Raw genomic sequence first — 19264 nt, forward strand, 5'->3', positions numbered from 1 at the left:
ACCCCCCCCCCCCCGGCCCTTCGACAGTTCGCGCCACACGCGCTCGGAATAGGGCCGAAATAACAGAATGCCGAAATATCCGGGATCGGTTGGAGATCACGACAAAAATCTTGGCACGTATCAAGGAGAGGCCGATCAATTAGCAAATCATGAGATTGGTTACATTTTATAGAATTGTATCAAGAGTAAGACTCCCTTACTATATAAAGGGAGGTTTGATCATTTGTAAAACACATTGTAATACGCAACAAAAAGCAATACACTGTTATTTCTAGCTCTTATCATCTTGTTATTCTATTCTTACATCAGTTGAGGCATTTCTTGGTTTGAGGGTGATCAAACTCAAAGGCCAAGGCTGTTCAATTTGTGTGATGTGCATTTATTCTCTTATCATCAATTTCAATATTAATCTGTTTTCTTAATTTGTATCAAGTTATATTACGTATCCTTAAAACCGTATATAAATTTAATTGTTATTCGATTTTAAGGGTAAATAATATTGTATCTCGTTTATCGTTCTTCTCATAATTTTTTGTTGATCTCCTATGAAAAATGATATATAACTAAAATAATATTTGTAACATGTCATAAAATTATTACCCCTTAAACTCTAATTCGAAAAATTAAGGAGAGGAGGGGAATTATCCACGGTAAAATCAATATTTGTTAGCACCAAAACGTACTTCTTTGTGATATTTATAGAAGGTTTTCACATAATAGACAGTTCAATTCTCACAATTTCTTCCTTGTTAGATGTGTAATATAGATAGATATCTTCTCTTCAAAGCAAGCAAATAAACAATACATTCCCTCTAGAGGTGGTTTATTGAACCACGCAAACACTAATTGTAACAGTAATACTTTTTTTTTTTTCGTATTCGAATTGAAGCCGAATTATATTCAAATTTGCTTTTATATCCGAGGTTCGAAACCGAGACCCATAGTAGGAGCCCAACTGTATTCAAATTGGCTTTCATATCCGGGCCTTGAATCTGAGAACTTTAGTTAACGGAAGAACAATCACATCCGCTCCACCACATACTTTGGTGATAACATTATTACTTTTTCCTTTTAATTAATACTTAGAAACACCATATTATATAGTAATAAAAAATAATATCATATAATATAATACAAAATAAAAACCAACCCACTTTCTCCACCATTTCTCTTTACATCTGCCCCTCAAACCGAAACCGCCATTAACACACACAGCTCCCAACAGTCAGTCATATTTCTCTTTACCCGTTTTTTTCTTTTTTCTTTTTTAATTCCCTATTGAAAATCCTTAGCTTTGCTTACTCACCTAATCTACTATATTATTATTAACTACCTACAAATAAGGGGAAAAAAGTCCTTTTTTTTGGTTTTTATTTTGGGTTTATTACAAATTCACTTTTTTTATAATTTTGTATACCCATTTTGATCTGTAACCTCAAATCATTTCTGGGTGTTGGAGATTTCATTGTGGTAATTTCTATTTTTTTTTTTTTTCGTTTATTTAGTTATTGATAATCAATGTTTAGCGAGTTTTTGGGTAACTAAGTATTTTTTTGCTGGATTTATTTAGTGGTATTTGGGTTATTTGTACTTTTGTCTTTCCCAATTTGGATTATGGAATGATTATTGTAATCTGCTTATTAACTAAGAAAGATTATACTTTTGAAGAACTTAAAATAGTTGTTTATGCTAATTTGGAACTTTAGGATTTGCTCTGGTGCTTTAGTCTAGTGATAAGAGCGCATCATGTGATGTATTTCGAACCCTGTCATAGACAAAAAGCCTGTATTTAAGTGTAGAAGGATAGAAAAGTGGGCTGATTATCTACCGAGTTTTGAACCATGCGCCCTTGGTCCCTGGGCATTTATTGTTTAAATTTTTTTTGGAACTTTAGCAGTCTGTATACAGACGGATATAGAGGATTCATATAGCCGATCCTTACTACTCCGTCTATCATAGTTTATGTAATATTCTTTCCTTTTTAGTCTGTACTAAAAAAGAATGATACATTTATGTATTTAGAAACAATTTAACGTTTGAACTTTCCGTTACCCCTAATGGGATGATTTATGGCAACACAAATGTGTATGGCTTGTTTTATACCACAAGTTTCAAAAGTCGATCTTTCCTTCTTAAACTCCGTGTGCACTCAAACAACATTATATGAAATGGGACGGACGGAGTAGTTTGGGTTTGAGGGCTAATTGAGTGATAGTCAATTAAGGTCTTTTCCTAGCAGCTGCTTTACCTTAATGAACTAGAATCTACAACGTGTAACGTTTTTCCCTTTTCTGACTATAGCACTAAGTTTTATGAAGCGAACACTTTAGTCTGTTGTTGGATTGTTCGGTTAGCTCCTGATTAAATTTCTACAGTCTGATCACTAGACATTGTAGTTGCTGGAGTGGATTATGATTGACCTTCAAGTCGGGTGACATTAAAGTTATTTAGCAAATGATACTAGATGTAACTTGAAATTAGAGAAGTATGTTTAACGAGAATTTATTCATTGTTGATCATTGTTTCATACATAAATAGATACATAAAAATGTCCCATCTCTAATAATGTTAAGCTTGTAAAGAGGCGGTACACACAATTCAATAGTTTAGAGCAAGCGAAGGTACTGGTTCGAGTCTGACTGCCTCTAATAAATAAAAAATAATCTTTAGGTGCTTGGTCTAAGAAAAAGAATCAAATCTACAAGTCAGTGGCCGTGTTGCAGGCCTAATTGAAAAAAATAAAAATGTCCTCTCTCTAACAGGTTAAGATTCTAGATGAGGCGGTACACAATTCAACATTCATAAAGCAACAAAGTTACCTAAGACTAAATGCAGTTATTGTCATATGTTCCTGGAAGATGATTCAACTTTTTCTGCTCAAAGCTTGTTCAACAGAATTTTGACGGGATGTAGGGTATGGCTTTAGCTGTGCAGCATTTGGGGAAATTGGCTGTGTTGTGCAGCCAAATCTTGTAAAGCTCTGCACTTTAGATGTGTGTTTGTGCGCTCACACTGCATATTTGAGAAATATGCCTTATTTTCTGTATTTCCTTTTAGGGGAAGGAATTGATGTTTCTTTATTTTCACCTAGTTTCTTATTCTGGTTAGGGAAACAGAAATAGCTGGGAATGCCACCTTTTTGGGCCAAATCTTGTAAAGCTCTGCACTTTAGATGTGTGTTTGTGCGCTCACACTGCACACTTGAGAAATATGCCTTATTTTCTGTATTTCCTTTTAGGGGAAGGAATTGATGTTTCTTTATTTTCACCTAGTTTCTTATTCTGGTTAGGGAAACAGCAATAGCTGGGAATGCCACCTGTTTGGAGGTTGATAGTCCAAAGGCTGATTATGCATACAATGAAAAGAGTGGAGAATTATGTAAGAGAACATGTTCGATAGATGAAAAAACGGAAAGTAAGAACACTTCCAAAAAGAGGAAAGAAGAATCTATGTATGAGAACTTATTAAAATAAAATAAAAGAAAAAAATCGTAGACAGTGGGCCTTTCATATTATGTGGACTTTGTGGAAGGAAAGAAACAGGCAGGTCGTTCAATGGTTTGATATTTATACTTAGATAATAGTTTCTAATAATGAAATCTGATAAAAAAAAGAAATCTAATCGGCTGAATTAGGCTATTTGTTGATTAAGCATTTAATTCAGTCTCCTTCACCCTATATCTTTCTCCCTGTCGCGCCCTTAAGGTGTGAATACGATACTTTTTAATCTTGTTTATGGATCCATTTCTCTTGTTATTGCTTTGTACACAAGTGTCACATTCTTGGCATTCAATTTTAGCTCAAGCAAGATTTATTCAAGAAGAATCATTTTGTATAAGAAACAATTGTTGGTAACTCAGATCAAGTGGTCAAGAAAATTTTGTTTGGTTTTGTAACGGCATTTTATTTAGTAAATCTCCTTAAATGCAATTTTGTCTTCGTGAGGGTAGGGGTTGGTGGGGAGGCTCTTTGCCATTTTGAACTGGTAGAAATATTGGATTGTAGTGATAGTGTATTTGACCGAAATGTTTTGTGTGTGTGTGTGTGTATAGAGAGAGATATTTTAATAATCGCGGTGTCTGGGCCGGCTTGCGTGAAAGTGTTTAGTATAAAGTAGATGATATTATGTGAATATAAGATGGTTTTTAATCTATGCTGTTGTTAAACGCAGTTTGTGTCTTTTGCCTCTCTTTCTCCGTCTCTGGCTCCAGCTTTATTTCATTTTTCATACCTTGGGTTCTTTAAAGCAAGTGATCCTCTGCTTTGCTTTTTTCTCCTTCTGCTCTTTCTAACTTTGTTGATTTTATGTTCTTTCCTTAATGATGTTATGCAGGTACAGTCGCGTTTGTCCATTGAAGGATTGAGATTGGGGTATCATCTTCTCGGATCCGTTTACCGACCTGCTTTATATATGGGCTGAGATATACATTTCATGGGAGGCGCAAAGGATGATGAGCCACCCTCAAAACGTGTGAAAGTATCATTTGGGGAATCAGCAGATCATTCGAACGGCACATTTCTTAAGGATCCTGCAAGTTGCTCATTGAGTGAGTCTATGGCTCGTCCTCTAGCCGCTCAAGGGGACGACGAGATTGTTGGTACAAAAGGAGTAGTCAAGAAAGTTGAATTTGTTCGAATCATAGCCGATGCATTATATTCTCTTGGCTATAAGAAGACGGGAGCGTTTCTAGAGGAAGAGTCGGGGATACCTTTGCACTCCTCTCAAGTACATTTATTCATGCAGCAAATCCTTGATGGGAGATGGGACGAAAGTGTAGCCACATTACGTAAAATCGGTCTCGTGGATGAAAAAATTGTGAAGTTAGCGTCTTTTGTGATACTGGAACAGAAGTTCTTTGAACTGTTAGACAGAGAAGAAGTCATGGATGCTTTGAAGACATTGAGGACTGAGATTGCGCCTCTTTGTGTAAACAGCGATAGAGTCCATGAGCTTTCGTTGTTCATTATATCACCTTCTGGTGTATCATCAGGTCAAGATATAGTGAAAACGAAGTCAAGGACAAAGTTACTAGAGGAATTACAAAGGCTGCTTCCCCCAACCGCCATGATTCCTGAAAAAAGATTGATCCATCTTGTTGAACAGGCGCTTGAATTGCAAGTAGAGGCTTGTCTATTTCACAACTCATTAGTCAGTGAAATGTCATTGCTCACTGATCACCATTGTGGAAGAGATCAGCTTCCATCTCAAACTTTGCAGGTTAATTGATCCCCTAATAGTTAATTCCTTCTGCATTTGAGTTTATATGGTGATAGATGTGATTTGATGTGTGCTGATCAAGTTCCAACTCTGTGCTCTCTATTGTTTAATATTTTGGTTATTCCATTTCTAATTATGCTGTCATTGTGTCAGCAATGTTTTTCCTGTTTGTCTACTTCTGCAAGTACAAGTATGTGTGTAAGGCTAATAAAATCACTGTGGTGCTCCAATTCAAGCGTAAAAGAGCAGCACGGTGCATAAAGCATCTCGCGTTCACGCAGGGTACGGGGAAGGGCCGCACCCCAAGGAATGTGATGTAGACGGCCTATCCTGATGCAAGCATTAGTAACTGTTTCCACGGCTCGAACCCGTGACCTATAGGTCATCCATGACCAATTTAAGTGTATTAGTATTGTAAACTTTTTACTAATGAGGAATAAGAAAAGATATATTCCCTCCATTCCAATTTATATGGTACTGTCAGTCCCAGAAAGAATGTCACATTTTCTTATTTAGAAACAATTTATCTTTAGAATTCATACTTTACTGTAAGTGAATTGATTTACAAATACACAAATATATATGATTTGTTTTAGACCACAAGTTTCAAAAGTCTTTATTTCTTTCTTAAACTCCGTGCCGAATCAAACAACGCCTCATATATTGGGATGGAGGGTATATCAAATTTTTACTACTCTAGATCTCTTTTTGGTGGGTGTCGTAGAAGCCTAGACATATTACTACCTTCCCTATGATAATCCTATGTGTGTATGTGTATGTGTGTGTGTGTGTGGGGGAGGGGGGAGGTTGTGAAATCCTAAGATTCTAATAGTAAACAAGAAATGCATGTGTACATTGTCTATGGATGAAAACTATACAATAGCTTGTTTTGTGTTACAGAATAAAAGCTAGTCAATTTCTATTAATATTCTCAAAATCATAGCATAAGGCTTCGAGGTCCTCAAATTTTATCATGATATAGTGCTTTCTTTAGGATTGAGATCGTTGTAACAGTTTGGGGTATTAAGGTTGTAGGATCATGAGAATTGAATTGAAATAGTGACATCCTTCTTCCTATTATTCCTTCTTACTTCTCTCTTTTTGCCATAAAGATTTTGTTGTCCTCTGCCTAGGCCTGTTATTTACTTTATATTTTCTTACACATATTTTGCTCATTTTGGATCATCTATTAGAAGTTTTAAATGTAGAAGACTTGCCAAAGTGGATTATTGATTCTTTCGAAAATATCAAAAGAAAGTTGTATGCACATGTATTTCCTCCATCATTGAAATGATGCAGAAAATTTCTTCACGTGTGACAACTTGGTTTGAGTTTTTCTAGTAGTGTCCTTGTCAGCCGCGGAGCCAGGATTATCACTAAGGGGTATCAAAGTTTTAAAAAGCAAATACATGAAGTCGTCAAGAGTATTCAACACATAGTATGTATGCATAAAAAAAGTTTTACCTATCAAAACAGTGTAATTTTTCGGCGAAGGGCGATTGACACCCCTTAAAGCCAGCCACTGATTGCATGTATCCCTCATATACGGAAATGAGGATGTTGAGATGGATGTTTGAACATACTAGGAGAGATATGATTAGGAACGAAGATATTCAGGACAAGGTGGGAGTAGCCTCCGTGGTTGACAAGATAAGGGAAGCGAGGCTGAGATGGTTCAGGTATGTGAAGAGAAGATGCACAGATGCTTGAGAGGTTGGCTATTGTGGGTCTAAGGAGAAGTAGAGGTAGACCGAAGAAGTATTGGGGAGAAGTGATTAGACAAGACATGACATATCTTCAGGTTACCGAGGACATGGTCCTAGATAGAAGGATATGGAGGTCGAGGATTAGGTTAGAAAGTGAGTAGGTAGTTGAGTTTGGGACACCGTATATGTTCTGTGTTTTTCATATCAGTATTATTATTATCACTCTCGTATTATATTAGCCTTCGATTTCTATTACTACATGTTCCCCTGTGTCAGTTTTCTTATTGTTTTGTTATTTTGCTGTTATTATTGTTCTTTTTTTCATTATTTTCAACATTGCTTCTTCACTATTCTCTTTCTTTCTGAGAATTGTTTTTCTTGAGTCGAGGATTTATCGAAAACCACCTCTGTATCTCCACAACATAGGGGTAACATTTGTGTACACATTACCCTTTCCTGTCCCCACACTGTGAGAATATACTGGGTATGTTGTTGTCGTTGTTGTTGTTGTGCAGTGTTTTTCTTCTTTTAACAATGGATATCCAAATTGACTTGACTATGATTGGTAGAAGGGTTTGAATGAATTGTTAAATATTAAAAGAAAAAAAAGAGAGAAGGCTTTGTCGATCACGTTGTGCTCTAATCATTTCTTTGTTGCTCGTAATACACCAGATATTACAAGAACACAAAGATGAAGTCTGGTTTTTGCAGTTTTCTCATAATGGGAAGTACTTAGCCTCATCATCTGCTGATTGTTCGGTGATTATATGGGAGGTAAGTTTAAGTGCTCTGAATATTTCTCAGTCGATTATTGCTTCGTCAAAGGTCCTCTTGATTATTACTTGTTTAATCCTCTATTAATTTTCATTTAATATCACTTCTTTCCGTTACTTCTCTCTTTTTGCAATTGATGCCATTATTCTCTTGCATGGCCTTTCTCTTTTGTGCTTTAACTACTAATTTAGGAGGAAAGCAGCACTGTTTTTGCTTCAGTGTCCCATGTAGTGCCACGAATGAAGAATCTTTGTAGTTTCCCCTTACATATCTTTAATACGATAGTAAAATATCCTTTAGTTTTTATAATTGATAAACAAATAGAGAAAGTAGCTCCTCCTTGACCCTTGTGGGACTCCACTGGGTGTATTGTTGTTGTTGTAGCTCCTCCTCCTATCTGGAATTCAGATAGTACCGTCTCCTTTCCTTTTCATCGTTGCACTTGCTGTCTTTCCTAATTCATTTCTGAATCAACGGTGGAAGCCACATCTTGCAGTGTGGCTTATGCTTTGAAGCTAGCTAGCTTCAGAAAGCTCTAGTATTTTATGTTGTAGGTGGTGGAGATAGAGCAACTATATGAATAAACATAATTTTTAGTTATGGAGGATTTGTTTGAGTTGAAGCCTTGCAAGGGATTTAAAGAACTATCTTTATCCCATAAATAGTCTCCAAATGGGATAGGCTTTCCAATTAGGGAGGCTTGATATGGTGTACAATGTGCAAACCTTTAGAATTCTATTATAGGTGCATATGATGTTTGGTAAAAGATCTAAAACAGATGGGTTTTCTGGTTCTTTCCCCTGGCGAAGTTTAAGTTGCTCGGACTCGGGTGCCCGTGTCCAATACGGGTGCGAGCCTAGAGGTCAGATCCTTCACGATTTAAATTTTAAGCTTTGGAGGCATTGATCCATGGGCGGATACGTGTGCAGGGATCCGGCTAAAAATAATTCAAATATCTAAAAATAGAGTTAAAATAATAAGTCTAAATTATGAGAGATTATGTGGTAAACTTACAATCTATTCCGAGAAGGAGAAAATATTGATCAAGAGGATATTCGAGAGGGAGATAAAAGGAAAAGGACTGACGTAGAAATTTCTATATACAAGGTATTCCATTTTCTTCGATTTTACTCTAGCTTTATTTTGATTTCAGAAATCATATATGCCCGAATTTCTCCGTTTGGTCAAAGTACCCAAAATCAGTTGAACAGATCCGGTACGAACCCCACATCCGTACCCATGTCAATGTCGACACGGGTGCAACACCGAAAGTGAAAAGTCTGAGCAACTGCATGGGGGGAAAGAGAGCTGTTGAAATTGAAATTCTGATTTTTTATGATAGAATTATAATGAAGATTTAAGTTCCTCTTCTCAATTGTTTGCCTTTATGCAGGTGAAGTTGGACGGGAAGTTCTGCCTGAAGCATCGATTTTATGGTCACCAGAAACCTGTGTCCTATATGTCGTGGGGACCTGATGACCGTCATCTTCTCACTTGTGGAGTAGAGGAGTTCGTTAGACGATGGGATGTAGACTCCGGCAAATGTATACGTATTTACCGGAAAAACGGTGTTGGTTTGGTCTCATGTGGATGGGCTCCCGATGGCAAAAGGATATTTTGCGGTTTTACTGACAAAAGCATTAGCATGTGGGATCTTGAAGGGAAAGAGCTGGAGTGTTGGAAAGGCCATCGGATTAGTAGGATAGCAGATTTGGGAATTACTAGTGACGGGAAACACATGGTCTCTGTTTGTAAAGACAATATGATACTATTATTTGAATTGGAATCAAAAGCAGAGCGAATAATTCAGGAGGATCAAACAATAACATCATTTGAATTATCCGCAGACAATAGATATGTATTGGTAAGTCTTTGGAACCAAGAAATTCATCTTTGGTATATAGAGGGAAGTGTAAAACTTGTAGCCAAATATAAGGGGCATAAACGTTCTCGCTTCGTTGTACGGTCTTGCTTTGGTGGACTTGATCAATCTTTCATTGCCAGTGGGAGTGAGGATTCACAGGTACTTCTCTTGTTGATTTAGAAGCAGAATTTTTTTTTTTTGGTTATTATGATTTTTATGCCTATTTTCACATTCAAGCATTTCGACAATTCTACTATCAACAGAGTTGTCTGTCTGTACAATTATCATGAACATATAGAGAAATGTCTTCATACTTAAGTTATTGTGAAATCAGGAATCCTTGTGTATGTGCGAAGCTGCATCTATAGGCTATACTGGTAAAAACAACAACAACAACATACCCAGTATTATCCCAAACCGTGGGGTCTGAAATTCGTGGTGAATTTCTGAGCTATAGCTTGGAATACGAAGTACTCTCAATTACTTGCCACCAGTTAAAATGCTTCGGCCCTAAGTTGCTCTTATTTTTGTGGAGATATAGTTTCAAGTTTGTGCATTAGAACGCAATTGTCAATAACAGTTGAGGCAGGTATACTTGGATAGTTTTTGAGTTGGATATGTTGCTAAATAAATATTTATTGCTGATTTGGAGAATCCAAGCCCATATCTTTAGAAATTCTATGTCTGAAGAAAAAAGGTTGTGTTAATCAATGTATATTTTAGAATGGGAACTATTATTTCTTGTGCCTGAAATGTAATTTTTGTGGAATCCATTGTTCCTTTAAAATTTACGATAGGATATGTAAACATGTACCAGAAAAAAGGTTCTTGTTCTCCGTTCCCAATTACTGGGCAAAGAACGCAGAAATACTTTGTGATATGCTGGATCTTATTCTAATACAATTTCAGGCATATCCGTGAGAGATAATTTGATCTTGATCTAATACCCCTATGTCAGGTATATATATGGCACAAATGCTCACAAGCACTCCTCGCGACGTTGGCTGGACATTCTGGGACTGTCAACTGTGTTAGTTGGAACCCAGCAAATCCTCACATGCTGGCATCAGCAAGTGATGATCGGACTATTCGCATATGGGGCTTGAATCAAGCAAACATGAAGCACAATGGCAATGGCGCTATTAGTAATGGTGTGCACTACTGCAACTGCGGAACTTGAAAACATCTCAAGATTTCTTTCCTTGACCATTTGCTTGTTTTGTACATTCTTTTATATCATCAAGTTATAACATTTGTGGTAAACAAGAAAGTGCAATTTGCATTCAGTCCAACAATAAAAGCATGAACTTTTCCATTTCTAGCCTTTTGCTTTTTGTTGATTTCTAGTGTGTTTTTCTGTTTGGTTTACTGGTGTTGTTGTTGCTTGCTGTTACTCCTTCCTCTCTATCTTTTCTGAGCCGAGGGTATTACGTAAACAACCTCTCTACCTTCTTAAGGTAAGGGTAAGGTCTGCGTACACTCTACCCTTTCCAGACCCCACTATTGGGATTATACTTGTATTTTTGGTGGTGTTGTTGTTGATGTCTGGTGTGTTACAGTTGTTTGCTGGTTAACTGAGCAGGAAAGCCGAAAGTAGACATTAGTTTGAACATGAACAAATTGGATCGATGGTGCTAACTTGTGACAGGGTCGTTTGATTACTGGGATTAGGATACTAATACCGGTATAAATTTTAAACCAAAATTGTGGTATTAGCTATGCCATATTGATGTGGGATTACATTCGAGGGTTATAATGTTCCGAACAACATGTTGCTAGTCTCTTTTGGCTGCTAAGAAAAAGGGAGAAGGCGATGACTTTTCAGGTGAAAAAACTTAGCTACACTTGGTGTTTACACCGAATCAAGGAAATACATAATGTATTTTTTTTACCTATATTCTATCATTTAACCATTGCTAAGTAATGTCTATTTTTACTTCAATATATCGTTTAATCGTGATTAACTATTGTGATATAATGCATACATTGAGTGTGAACTTTTTTTTCCCTTTAAATTATTGACAAGCATGTTTGTGCTCAAGACCTTCCCTATGTGTTACCCGTAATTGTCTTTTAGATGATCTAACTGTACTTTAAAGGCTTTTACTATCTTCTGAAATTCTCTGTCTTCTCTCTCTAAAAAGAACCAACGGCTATTTCTAAAACCAGCGTCTCCCTTTCACGCGCCCACCGATGGATTCGCCGGACGGCGTCGTTCCGGCGCATCCGGAAGGTCAATCGACTCTATCTCACATGGCGAACCAACCCTCAGAGCTAAGTGACACAAAATTGACCTATGCTACCAAAATCATCTCCTCCTCGAACACTCCGAATCCTCCAAATCGCCATGGTAGAGACTTTGTCGTTGCAACTCATACTACACACAACGGAATGCCGGCGATTCTCTTCAAAGCTTCAGAATACTATGGTGTTATGACTGAAGAGTGCAAACTCACAATTGTTGGCCGATTCCTAAAACCAAGGCCCCAAATTGACAAAACTAGATCAAAATTCAAGGAGCTAATCTCGATTAAGGGTTCCATCAAGATTGGGGTGTATGATAATTACAATGTTTTTCTTGATTTCACCAATGAAGACGATTTTAGTACTGTTTGGTTTAGAAGAGTAATTGAAATCGAAGGGCAGCAGATGTGGCTCCAGAAATGGTCACCGGATTTCAAGCCGGAGGAGGACCTGCCTATTGCTCCGGTTTGGGTTCTCCTTCCTGGTTTACCTTTTCATATGCACACATGGAATTATGTTAAACAAGTGGTGGGTGCAATTGGTACTCCCCTTGAAATGGATTTGGCTACTAGAGGAAGAACAAGGCCTAGTATAGCCAAAGTGAGAGTTGAAATTGACTTGCTTAAAGACCAACCTAATTCTATTTATGTTGGACAAATATTTGACGATGCTCCTAAAAAAGGATTTGTACAAAAAATTGAATTCAAAGGAGTCCCTAATATTGCAAATTCTGTCGAAAACTTGGTCACAATATGATCAATTGTAGAGCTTTAGAGAGAAAAAAGGCTGCTGAAAATAGAGTTTTAGATGATCAAAAAACTGCTGATAATCAGGGTGGAGAAAACATAGTTTTGGACGCTCAAAAACCTGAAGAAAATCGGATGAATACTGTTGCAAATCAGAATGGGGAAAACACTGAATTAGACTGCCAAAAAGTTGATGAAACTAGGAAGACTAGTGATGAACATCAGAAGCTTGATGCAAAGCAGACTGGACGAAAGAATGATGGACCAAGCCTAGCTAGACAGAATTCTATCTCAAAACAGAATGAGGAAAATAGAATTCTCGTACATTGAAATTCCTTATCAAAACAGAATGAGGGAAACAAAGGCATGAAAGAGTGTACCGGCCAAAGTCAATTGAAGCACAAGAATGGAAATGAATCTGAAAATTACCAGCAACAATGTCCCAGCAACATCAGAGTCAGATCCAAAAGGAATTCTAAGAAGAACAAACAGAGGAAACTTCCTAAGAAGAAAGCAAAAGTTACTTTCAAGCCTATGTTCAATCTATCTTATGACTCTAATGGGAGAAAGATGCATAACAAGGTGAGAACCTTGGCTTTACAAAGTCTCAACCAAGATAGCAATCCGGATATGACTGTGAATGTGCAAAAGTAGTCAACTGAATTGAATGAGGAAGATCAAATTGGAGCTATTACTAATAAGGCTCGATCGAATACCAACTCAAACAAGCAGGAAAAGATTCATAACAAGGAGATATCCTTGTCTGCCCAAAATCTGAACCAAGAAAGTATTGTTGGTGTAACTGTGAGTGCTCAAGGGAAGTCGACTAACTATAGAAAGGGGGATCAAGGTGGAGCTGTGTGTAACAAGGCTCCCTTGAATTCAAACACAAACAGGCAGGAATAGAATGGTTACAACAGTGTTAAGGATACCAAAGAAGACCAGCAAGAGTCTATTCAAGATAATGATTGTCACGAACCGGGTTCCCACCTTCGGGAGTCGTGATGGCGCCTACTAAAATGAGCTAGGCAAGCCAATTAATTGCACAATTTACCTTTTTACCCATCTTATATTCATTAACAATTTCGAAATAATAACCTTTAAACAGCGGAATTTAACATAAGCGGAAGAAAGAAACAATAAGCTATCTGAACATGAATATCTAATACAATCGTTTGAACCTCGACTACCCAGAACTGGTGTCACAGTATCACAGACGGTCTAAGAATACTACAAATAAAGGTCTGAAAGAATTAAATACAATACTGTCTCTGGAAATACATGAAAGAAACAGGAATAGTAGATGGAAGGAGACTCCAAGGCCTACGGACGCCTGTAGGACTACCTCGGGTCGCCTGATGAGCAAGAATCAGCAATCCCACTGCGGTCCAAAGTCTACAACACTGGGGTCTACACAAAAGAGTGCAGAGTCTAGTATCAGCACAACCGACCCCATGTGCTGGTAAGTGCCTGGCCTAACCCCGGCGAGGTAGTGACGAGGCTAGGACCAGACTCCAGATAAACCTATGCAGTTATATATATACATACAGCGGAAAAATAAACTAGAACAAACAATTAAAGCTGGGAAGGGGAAACATGCTTCGGAGAATAACAGATAAAACAGAATCTCAAGAGAATTATCAAGAAACCAAAATTTAACTTCTAACAAGAATAAGGAAAAACAAAGGCAGATTTCACTCACGGTCCACATCTCGTTGCAGGCGTGCAACCCGATCCTATTTCTCATATCTTGTGGTAAGCGTACCACCCGATCCCATTTCATTATATCTCGTGGTAGGCGTACCACCCGATCCCATTTTATTATATCTCGTGGTAGGCGTACCACCCGCTCCCATTTCATTATATCTTGTGGTAGGCGTACCACCCGCTCCCATTTCATTATATCTTGTGGTAGGCGTACCACCCACTCCCATTTACAAGCCAACACATAATCCCGGCAAGGGAACAAAAGCAATATAATAACTCCCCGATAAGGGAACAACAATATCAAGACAAACATCTCGGCAAAGGAGAATCAGCTATAACCAATCCTAGCTCAACTCCTACTTAGCTATACCCAAACTTGTTCCAACATCTAACTACCTCAGCTATGACTAAACTTGTTACAACACCTAACTACCTCAACTATAACTAGACTTGTTACAACACCTAACTACCTCGGCCATACCCAGACTTGTTCCAACATCTAACTACCTCAGCTATAACCATAATCCTTACCTAACACAAAGAATCATCAACCTAAGCATTCGTAATATCAATTAAGAACGCAATGCAAGGGAACCACAACTCAACAATAGCCCGGCAAGGGGGCAACATAATGATCTCTTCTCTTTCTCACTTTTACTTCACAACTCGAACCAATGCTCTAGAGTTTCAATTGTCACTTATACTTTCACAATTCGTTATACAACTGGAGCCAACGCTCCTCAATGTTCATAGGCCACAATTCTTTCCACAACTTTACACAACAAATATAAATCTTCACCAAGGCATGAATAATACAACGAAGTCATGAAAATCACAATATAAGACTCACGGTCATGCTTGACACCAACGTATAGATACTCGTCACCATGCCTATACGTCGTACTCAACAAGAAGCAAATAGCAAATAGGACACAATTCCTAATCCCTCAAGCTAAGGTTAGACCAAACACTTACCTCAAACTTCCACGGCCAACTCAAGCCTCAAACGCCGCCTTTCCTTTCGAATTCGGCTCGAAATCAATTGTATCTATACATAATCGACTTAATAACATCAATATATGCTAAACAATCCAATCCCAACACTTAATTATAGTTTTCTAGCCATTCTTCCCAAAAACCCAAAAATTGACCCCGCGCCCGCTTGGTCAATACACGAGGTTCGAACCAAAATCTGATCCCCAATTCACCCACGAGCCCAAATATATAATTATTTCCAGAATTCGACCCCAAAACGAGGTCTAAAACACAATTAATCAAAAAGCCCTAACTCTATCCAAATCCCTAATTTTCTACCCTTAATCACATGTTTTAGGCCTAGAAATCTAGTGGGTGTTGATAAAAATGGAAGAAAACAAGTTAAAGATTACTTACCCAAGAGATTATGGTGAGGAAATGCTTCAAAAATTGCCTAAGAGCTTTGGAGAAGAAGAGGTTTGTGAAATTTTTATAAAATCCCGTAAGTGTTCTGTTTTTGGCTTTTAAAAATCACTGGGCGAAAATGCCCTACGCGATCGCGACAGACCCTTCGCGTTCGCGATGGGTCAGGCTGGTTAAGCCGTCGCGTTCGCGTAAACGGGCTCGCGTTCGCGAAGCTTTAGCCCCTCGAGCCCTCGCGTTCGCGTCCAACGGGTCGCGTTCGCGTAAGACAACTACCCCTCCCCCTGTCGAGGCCCACTTGGCCTTCGCGTTCGCGTGGCCAAGTCCATGTTCGCGAAGGTATAAACCCCCACTGCCTCGTGTTCGCGTCCTGAGCTACGCGTTCGCGTAGAAGGATTTTCCCTTCATCAAAATTTACACATCGCGTTCGCGAGGGCCTTCTCGCGAACGCGAAGAAGGAAATCTCAGCATACCAGAACAGCTATTTTCTGCAATTTTCTTAAGTTCAAAACTTCCTGAATCACCTCCGAAACACACCCGAGCCCTCGGGGCTCCTAACCAAACACACGTACTAACTCAACAACATCATACGAACTTATCCGTGCGATCAAATCGCCAAAATAACCTCAATAACAACGAATTAAACCTCAAGATCAAAGGATTTTTCTCAAACTTCATAAAACATCAACTTAGCAATTTAGGTCCGAATCACGTCAAACGACGTCCGTTTTTCACCAAATTTCACAGAAATATCTTAAATCATATATAAGACCTGTACCGGGCGCCGGAACTAAAATACGGGCCCGATACTAACATGTTCTAATCAAAATTCCTTAAACAATTTCCTTCAAAAATTCATTTCTCGGGCTTGGGACCTCGGAATTCGATTTCGGGCATACGCCCAGGTCCCATATTTTCCTACGGACCCTTCAGGACCGTCAAATCACGGGTCCGGGTCCGTTTACCCAAAACGTTGACCGAAGTCAAATTTATTCATTTTATAGTCAAAACTTATCATTTTTCACAGATTCTCATGTTTAAGCTTTTCGGCTACGCGGCCGGACTGCGCACGCAAATGGAGGTAACTCTAAATGAGGTTCTCAAGGCTTCGGAAACACAGGATTTAATTTAAAAGCAAGTGATGACCTTTTGGGTCATCACATTCTCCACCTCTAAAACAACCGTTCGTCCTCGAACGGACAGAAGAATGAAGTACCTGAGTCGGGGAAAAGATGGGGATAACGGCTCCGCATATCGGACTCGGACTCCCAGGTCGAGGCCTCAGGAGGCTGACCTCTCCACTGAACACGAACAGAAGAGAAACTCTTCGACCTCAACTGACGAACCTACCGGTCTAGAATAGCTACCGGCTCCTCCTCATAAAACAAGTCCTTGTCCAACTGGACAGTGCTGAAATCTAACACGTGGGAGGGATCGCCGTGATACCTCCGAAGCATGGACACATGGAACACTAGATGCACGACTGATAAGCTCGGCGGCAATGCAAGTCTATAAGCCACCTCTCCCACTCGATCAAGAATCTCAAACGGACCAATGAACCTAGGGCTAAGCTTGCCCTTCTTCCCAAATCTCATCACGCCCTTCATAGGCAACACTCGAAGCAATACCCGCTCACCGACCATGAAAGCCAAATCTCGAACCTTGCGGTCGGCATAAATCTTTTGCCTGGACTGAGCTGAACGAAGCCTATCCTGAATGATCCTGACCTTGTCCAAGGCATCCTGAACCAGACCGTACCCAACGACCGAGCCTCTCCCGGCTTAAACCATCCAACCGGCGACCGACACCGCCTACCATATAAGACCTCATAAGGAGCCATCTGAATACTCGACTAGTATCTGTTGTTGTAGGCAAACTCTGCTAATGGCAAAAACTAATCCCACGAGCCTCCAAAGTCAATGACACAAGCTCGGAGCATATCCTCCAAAATCTGAATAGTCCGCTCGGACTGCCCGTCCGTCTGGGGATGAAATGCAGTGCTCAACTCAACCCGCGTGCCCAACTCTCGCTGAACTACTCTCCAGAAACGCGAGGTAAACTGCGTACCTCGGTCCGAAATGATAGACACGGGCACACCATGGAGGCGAACAATCTCCTGGATATAGATCTCAGCTAACCTCTCAGAAGAATAGGAGACTGCCACAGGAATGAAATGCGCTGACTTGGTCAGCCTATCAACAATGACCCATACTGCATCAAACTTCTTCCGAGTCTGTGGGAGCCCAACAACGAAATCCATAGTGATCCGCTCCCACTTCCACTCGGGAAGCTCAATCCTCTGAAATGAACCACCGGGCCTCTGATGCTCATACTTAACTTGCTGACAATTCAAACACCGAGCCACATAGGCAACGATATCCTTCTTCATTCTCCGCCACCAATAGTGCTGCCGCAAATCCTGGTACATCTTCGCTGCGCCCGGATGAATAGAGTATCTGGAGCTATGGGCCTCCTCTAAAATCAACTCCCGAAGCCCATCCAAATTAGGCACACAAACTCGACCCTGCAATCTCAAAACTCCATCATCATCTAAGGTAACCTGCTTGGCACCTCCTTGCTGCACCGCGTCTCTAAGGACACACAAATGGGGATCATCATACTGCCGATCACGGATACGCTCCAATAATGAAGAACGAGGGACCGTGCAAGCTAACACACAACTGGGCTCAGAAATGTGAGCACATGATTTTTTCCCCGCATGATTTACTCCTACAGAATTCCTAAAATTAGGATTTTTCCCTTTAATTATTTGATTTTTAGGAATTAATTGCATAATTTTTGTGTCTGTTTGCATTTTTGTGTGCATGTTTAATTTATATAATTCATAAAAAATACAAAAATAGTGCATTTACATTTAGGACCTAATTTTCTAATTTTTAAGATGATTAGTTATTTAATATTACAAAAAAAGAAAGAAAATAACAAAAATAGCTCTCTTTGCATTTTTACTTTTAAATTTTTCGAATTCATTACATTTTTGCTTTCAATTTGGGACTTAACTAATTTTTGTAAATATTATGAGGTTTAATTAGTTTATATTGTTAACTAATTTAGTTTTAAGGTTTAATTTTAGTTTTGTTTTAATTTAAAAAGAAAAAGATAAAAAGGAAATGAAAGGAAAAAGTTTCAATTTGGGTCAGTCTTTGATTTAATGCCCCAGCCCAAACCAAATTCCCCCTTAATCCCGTCCAAAAACCACCTGACCTAGCCCAAACCTGTGTCAAAACCCGGTCTCCCCACCTAATAACCAAAACGGCCCCGTTTTGCCCCCTAGTTAATCTCAGCCGTCGAGGTTTGTAGATCTAACGGATGAGAACTAGGGGATCACTTACTATTTAACTGTTCAAACGCGACCCCCCCCCCCCCGATCTTTCTTCTCTCCTCACATCAGAGACCAATCCCCTCCCCTGTAACGCCGCCCTAAGACCACCGCACGCCGCCTACCGGAAATCGTCTCCGCCTGACGGCGAGTCTCCAAATCACCCCAAATCTTCACCAGAGCTTCATCTCCTCCCCCTCATACCCATGCCACTACCTGCCTCCCTCGAATCTCACTGAAAACCCCCAAATATCCAAACCCTAGGGCG

The 19264-nt window shown here is 39.2% G+C and overlaps 1 protein-coding gene across 3 annotated transcripts; it reads left to right on the forward strand.

Annotated features, from left to right (window-relative positions):
- LOC109232947 (WD repeat-containing protein 26-like) lies at positions 1146–10882 on the forward strand. Of its 3 annotated transcripts, none has more exons than XM_019398646.1 (5): positions 1146–1470; positions 4333–5217; positions 7596–7697; positions 9091–9720; positions 10520–10882. In XM_019398646.1, the coding sequence occupies exons 2-5, from the start codon at positions 4432–4434 to the stop codon at positions 10739–10741; spliced, it is 1740 nt and encodes a 579-aa protein (XP_019254191.1). In that variant the 5' UTR covers positions 1146–1470; positions 4333–4431; the 3' UTR covers positions 10742–10882. The 3 variants fall into 3 exon arrangements, with proteins under 3 accessions (XP_019254191.1, XP_019254192.1, XP_019254193.1); XM_019398647.1 differs by having other exon boundaries at positions 1149–1224; XM_019398648.1 differs by lacking the exon at positions 1146–1470 and adding an exon at positions 3321–3414.

The sequence above is a fragment of the Nicotiana attenuata genome, chromosome 10, assembly GCF_001879085.1.
Source record: "Nicotiana attenuata strain UT chromosome 10, NIATTr2, whole genome shotgun sequence".
NCBI classification, from domain to species: domain Eukaryota; kingdom Viridiplantae; phylum Streptophyta; class Magnoliopsida; order Solanales; family Solanaceae; genus Nicotiana; species Nicotiana attenuata.